The 6,455-nt window shown below is 37.5% G+C and overlaps 1 protein-coding gene across 1 annotated transcript; it reads right to left on the reverse strand.

The window, feature by feature from the left end:
- Positions 1-927: 927 nt before the first annotated feature.
- LOC144566400 (serine/threonine-protein kinase STY13-like) lies at positions 928-5,829 on the reverse strand. Its single transcript, XM_078316414.1, has 6 exons — positions 5,324-5,829; positions 5,094-5,226; positions 4,566-4,761; positions 2,651-2,775; positions 2,166-2,324; positions 928-1,402 (listed from the first exon to the last, which is right to left on the reverse strand). The coding sequence occupies exons 1-6, from the start codon at positions 5,452-5,454 to the stop codon at positions 1,085-1,087; spliced, it is 1,062 nt and encodes a 353-aa protein (XP_078172540.1). The 5' UTR covers positions 5,455-5,829; the 3' UTR covers positions 928-1,084.
- Positions 5,830-6,455: the final 626 nt, after the last annotated feature.

A 6,455-nucleotide genomic window follows, 5' to 3' on the forward strand; every position in this document is an offset into this window, starting at 1 on the left:
ATCTATCCTGCCATAGTTTTAAAACCGTGTGAATATTAAAATCAGTAGGGTCAATTCATGAAAAAATCCCTAGACTTAACCTCGGAGAAATAATACAATTAAAGAGTAGAACTAGGGTGTTCCTGTTCATACGGTGACTATTCATTACTTGTTAGTTGATCATACAGTCCTTTTATGCCCGTTGACATACTTCGGCAATTCTAAAAATCCTAACAAATAAAGTTTAAAGTTAAAATCTAACGTTACAGTGATTCTGCTTCCTTCCCCTCATCTCAAAGTTCAATGCTCTACCTAAACAAAGTAAAAATCGATTATCAAATAAGCTTTCATTGATCCTATATGGTACAAAGGCCTGGACCAATTGGCCCGTAACAATCTTTACTCTAATTAAATTTTGCTTTGTGTCAACCACGGCCCATTTTTGGCCCAAACAGGTATTGACAGCGACCATCCTTGACACTACAAGACTGCACGATGAAATTGGCAAAAGAACTACAATGAAATGATAGAAATTACATTGACATCACGAGCAAGTACACAGAACTACTGTACCAATTAACCTAATAAAAGTTCCTTACAATGTTACAACAATCTGCCTTCCTAACATACATGGTGTTACATTCATAAAGGAGCTTCTCTATCATCATGTGCACCTATCTCATATCATCAAGCGAGATTACAACATTAATCCCCATTTTGTGGGGTGAGGATTTTTACCTTTACTAACAATGAATACACTTGATTTATGACACTTCAATGAGTGTTTACTAGAATCCTCAAAATATCATGCATATACCCACAGGGAATGAGAAATACCTGATACACCCCAATATAAATCCTAAAATTATCAATAAACCCATACCATTTTTCCTAGCTCAAACTGCCCCTCCTTTGGAAAACAAAGGGGAAAATAATAGAACATACTAGTTTACATAATGCATTGTTCTATTTCGGTAGAGGCATATCTGACGTCGGCCGCTACTGTTACCATGGCATCTCATGGTATTTCTCATTCAATAGGGTACACGATATACAACGATACCTCTCAAAACGGTGCACATAGAAATACAACATTCTCTTTGATTCAGTAGCACTGGCTGAAACAGAAGAAAAAGCCTCTCGATCCATCATCAGATCTCGATTTCGGCGTGTCGCCAAGGTCACCCCGGGCAGCCATCAGAGAGCTCGTGCCAGGAGACTCGGGAGGAAGAATTGCATTTTCAGAGGAAAACAAGCGGGGAGGGACTGCTGGGGCCTCTGGGGCAGACAAAGTCGAGAGGTACTGAAGAAGCATCTGTACAATCTGACCGAAGTTCGGCCGGTCATTTGGGTCTTCCTTCCAGCAGGACGTTAGGATGTGAGACAGCTCATCAGGTAGCTCATCTGCGCTGGGTCTAACATTCTGAAAAAACAAAAAACAGAATAATCTTTCTTCAGTTCTTTTTCTCAAAAGAAGGAACAACGGGTTATGGATCTACATGCCAAATTGCAAAAAAATGTTTAGAGATTAGATTACAATGCTTTGTGCCTAGATGATTCCCCACAAAAATTTGTTTAGAGATAAGACGAACGGTGTTTGTGGTGGGTACAACCAGACTTTAATTATATTTCCATGCTAATAACACTACAAAAGTACACTGAGAATTTACGACCAGAACAGCCAAATAAAATAAATTCACCAAATTGTGCGAAAGCCCCATAATAAAAATGGATCAAATAAGTTACCATGTAATTTTAGTAGTGACGTTAGTGGTTCTACTAATGAATCTAAATTTGTCGATTGAGGGGAGTCCACTTTGCACACAGTGTCTACAGGTCATGAATCAAACTACTACAAAGAAAATCAATCATTGCTGTCGTATTGACATCCAGATTGTTTTTCATTTCTTTTCATCTTTCTACTATTTTGTATTTACTAGTTGATTATAAGCTTAGAACTAATAACTCGGCATTGTAAGTGTTAAATCGCAATACATCCAATAAGGTCCAGCCATCAAGCAACTGTACCAGGTACATACAGTACAGTCATGTATTAATTGACACAAGACACTTAAAGTTTGGTGCTGGCTTATCAAACTGTTTGGCTTTTCTACTTGTATATTTGGGGTAATAGAGCCCTTAATACAGTAATAATGTAGCAGCTAGATCCTTGGACTAAAACTTGCCTTAAAAGCAGCAGCATAGGCAGCTTGCAGATTAGACATGCCTTCAAAAGGAAGCCGGTTATGCAACAACTCCCATAACACTATTGCAAAACTATAGACATCAACCTTGTGATTGTAATGCTTCTTCTCTCCATGTCTGAGTGTGACTGTGCTGTATAGCTTTACAGATTATTCAATGTCAGAAACATCATAACAAGAACAAAATAATTGCTCTAGGCCATAGATGGAGCCAAGGATTCAAATTTTTTACTGTGATACCAAAGTGGTGTAAGCGAACACAATACCAGTGCATATATAATTAAATTTCCTGTATTAGCTCTACGAAGTGGAAACTTCGTAGATTTATACAGGAAATATTTTTTTGTCTTCAGGGATTCACAACAGTTTGAAATGCTTTTCAGGGGTAGATGGGAAATATCCGAAATTTTGCAGTATGGAATTGCAACAAGAAAACCTTTTATTTTTCTAAAAACACAAAGAAATACCTCAGGAGCCATCCAGCGATAGGTCCCAGTCTCAGCAGTCATCATCTCGGTCAATGTCTCCTCCCTGGCCAAACCAAGGTCTACAAGTTTGACTGTTCTCTGATCTCCAGTCAACAGCATGTTTTCTGCAAATGGCAATATACAAATGCCATCAAGCAAATGAAATATGTGCATCCATGACCGCAAGTAGGAATTGAAAATGAGATAAATAAAAGATAAAACAAGAACAGCTCAAAGTTTATCATCATTGAAAAGGAATCCACAACTTGATATCGAAAAACCCCAAGCATCTAACAATAGGAACCAAAGTTAAGGGCAAAAATATGTCAGAGTTGTTTATATACAAATATGAGGCAGGCTCATATGGAGCAAAGGTACATATCATATGCTTCTTTTAAAGATCAAAGGAAGAATTACTCTCTCAAATAAGGTTAGAAGAACTTGATAGACCTATGGTACAAATCATGTAATAGTCGGTACAATATGTGATACTAGCGTACTACAACTCATCAAGTGCAATATGATGCACACCCTCACAACAAATGTCATTGTCAGCTAGGCTAACATATCCTATATATCCTCCCTTTATTCCATCTTTTTCATAAGGTAACAAAACTATTTACATAAAGGACATGAGGGACAAGTAGGGAACTGTTCCTAATATTTCAAGAAAATAAATGATCTTAACGTGATATCCATATGTTTGAAGGGGCATAAAAGACATTTCTCAATTTGCAGGTGCAGGCATATGAAGATTCATTTGAACCACATTTTAAGTTTATTGACTGCTCTAGTTGGAAAAGCCTCCAATAAGAGTAACTAAGGAAACTAGGAAGAAAAAAAATAAAAAAATGGACTAAATTCTAAATAACAATCTGCTAAACAGCGCCTACAAATATTTCACCGTCCATCCGTAATTTTTAGACATATAAAATATAAACTACTTGAAACCAAAAAAAATAATCTGCTAAACAGCATATTCAAATGAACAGAAAGACGGTCCAAGGTTCTTCTTGCATAAAACTACTGAAAATCAAATGAATAAATATAGAATTTAATGTTCTATGTAGTAGGCACAACTAGAAAGGTCTTAACAGAATCCAGCTTAGAGGTCCATAATTAAAGAAAGGAAGCAGTTAATTTTAGGTTCATCTGCAGCTTTCTTCCTATTTTGTAGTTTCATTATCAGCTAAAGGGTCTCTTTTAACTTCAAGGACACAAAGATGGAACTGCGGGATTTACACCAATAGTGAATTTATCAGCCCCGCATAAAAGATATAGGGTTTGGCATTTTTCAGAAATGAATATTATATATGTACTGCAAATATCTGCATGCATTGAATGATCAAATTTTCACTTATAAGGCATGGCCGAGAAAGATATCTGCATGTATTGAATGATCAAATATTCACATATAGCTGTTAGCACCTATACTTTATTTAATTTAGCAACATAAATATCCTTCCTTGTACTGCCTAAACAATATACATTTTGATTTAGGTTCTTACAAATTATGCACATTAAAAAAATATTTTACAATGGAGATAAGCATGGAATCTAATCTCTTATTGAAAGAAATATTAATTGACTGACTACAATGACATGATAACAATAAATACAGTGCAAGAGTCTGAAGCCCTTAAAGGAAACGTTCATGAGAAATCTATATACCATGGTGCCCATTTGTTAAATGATGAGAGAGGTTTATATGAATCATTTATCTTAAGGAAACCAATATTAATTTTAAAATCTTTTATCATCCTCGAGTCAATAGAAATATTAATTTCAGGTTTGGAGCTCACCAACTCAGCACTGTCATTCTGATTCAATTTGTCATGTATCAACTTGAAAAACTATCAAGCCACTAAAATATTAGTCAATTAGAGAGAATGTTTTAGCAATAAAGCACAGTTACCTGGTTTCAGATCTCGATGAATGATTCCATGAGAATGGAGGCAATCCATGGCACGGCAAATGTCCAGCGCAAATCCAACAGCGACACGTGGCTCCAGGCACCTCGGTCTCATGTTCACTAGGTACTTCCTTAGTGACCCCCCTGTTAGAAGCTCAGTTACCACCACCATCACAGGCTCCTTACATGCCCCGATAAACTACAAAATTGGCAACTATCACATCAGCTGCAACATGATTATATGTTGATTCTGGTCACCAAAAGGTGGCATCACCAAATTGCACTGAGTATACCAGTTTAGTATTGGTTCTTCCTTGTCTTTGCTCTAGTGGTGATTTACTGTTCCAGTGGTGTTTAACTTACATGTGCCGATAAACTACAAATCACCACTGGAACAGCAAAACAGGTTTTATTTTGCTGTTCCAATGTTGTTTTCCTTCTACCGAGGTAAATAATAGCGATTTTACAAAATTTTCCATTTGAAATACAAATTCCCAAAAAGGAATAGTAACTAAAATATTGCTGACTAACCTTGACTAAGTTTTTGTGTTGGACCTTGGAGAGCATGCTCACCTCCCTCAAAAACCTCCCCTCCCTCTTTACAATCTCTTCAGGTGTTTCTCCTTTTTGCACGATTTTTATTGCTACATTCTGATTCTTATACCTAACAAATAAAATCCAGCATCAATGAAACAGGAACCTGAAAATTGAGCTTTAAGATCCAGATTAATAGAAGAGATCAAATAAATCAGAGAACCTACTTGCCCTCATAGACCTTGGCATGAGCTCCTTCACCGATCCTGGGTCCCACAAAGAGGAGCTTCGGGTCGATCAGCCACTTAGGGTCGATTCGCAAAGCATCTGTGGAGAAGAACCCGCTCCCCGAATCCATTTCTATAGCACTGGAGAAGATCTAACATCTAACCAGTCAATCTTCTCTTCTTTGTCGAGGTACACCCCCGTTCCCTTCCAAAGCACAAAACAAAGAGCTTGAACCAGATAGGCCAAGCTCGCAAGAGATCTCTCTCCCTTCTTCACTCTTAGCTTGATTCACTTCCTTATTAGTTCAAGTCGTGATTGAAGTTTCGAACGAGCACCAAGTGACAGTGTTCAGCTAATTGCGACTGATACTCTCTTACAGGCTTACAGCTCTTGATCTAGCTGTTTTTTTGTGTGAGTCTACTTACTGTCTCCTAGTAGAAAGAGAGATATAGAGAGAGATCCACGGAAGCGAAGCCTCAAACTATGACGCCATCGTATTATATCCCCTCAGTTACCTGACTGAGTAGAATTGAATCGGACGGTCTGAAAATGGATTGGCACGCATCTCAAAGCACAAATAATCCTGCCCCTTTGTCATCCCGAATCCCGACCGGATGAAAGTAAATCTGACCCGTTCATTTAAATTGTGTTGAGTCAGGTACCTGGGAGGATACGGATCCATTAATTATCACTGACTTGATTGTCTTTCTTTGTTTCGTTCTCCTTTTTATATGTTATTTTTAAGTTTTAACTCGTTCAACTCTCTTCTGTGTTGGAGAAATCCATGCTGCGGCGAGTAATAGTATAACTTGGTGTGGCGAACGAATCTGGTTAATTTCTTTCGGTCACATTATGCGGAGCCCATTTGTCAGTAAAACACAACGCATAATTACTCGTACTGGCAAATTCAGATTTTTATCTCATTCTATTTCACACTCTCTCTCTCTCTCGATCTTGAGTTTGAGTGCGAACTGGTGGGTTGACAAATTACAAGTGATGAATCTGAACTGCTAGATCGGTCTGAGTCAAATAAATTCGATGGAGTGGAATATGCCTTTCTAGATGGAGTGGAATCCTGACCAAGTCAAATATATTCGAATTTTCATTGTTTTTTTGAAGGGAAAGAAATTA

Source organism: Carex rostrata, chromosome 15, assembly GCF_964058835.1.
Source record: "Carex rostrata chromosome 15, lpCarRost1.2, whole genome shotgun sequence".
Lineage (NCBI taxonomy): Eukaryota > Viridiplantae > Streptophyta > Magnoliopsida > Poales > Cyperaceae > Carex > Carex rostrata.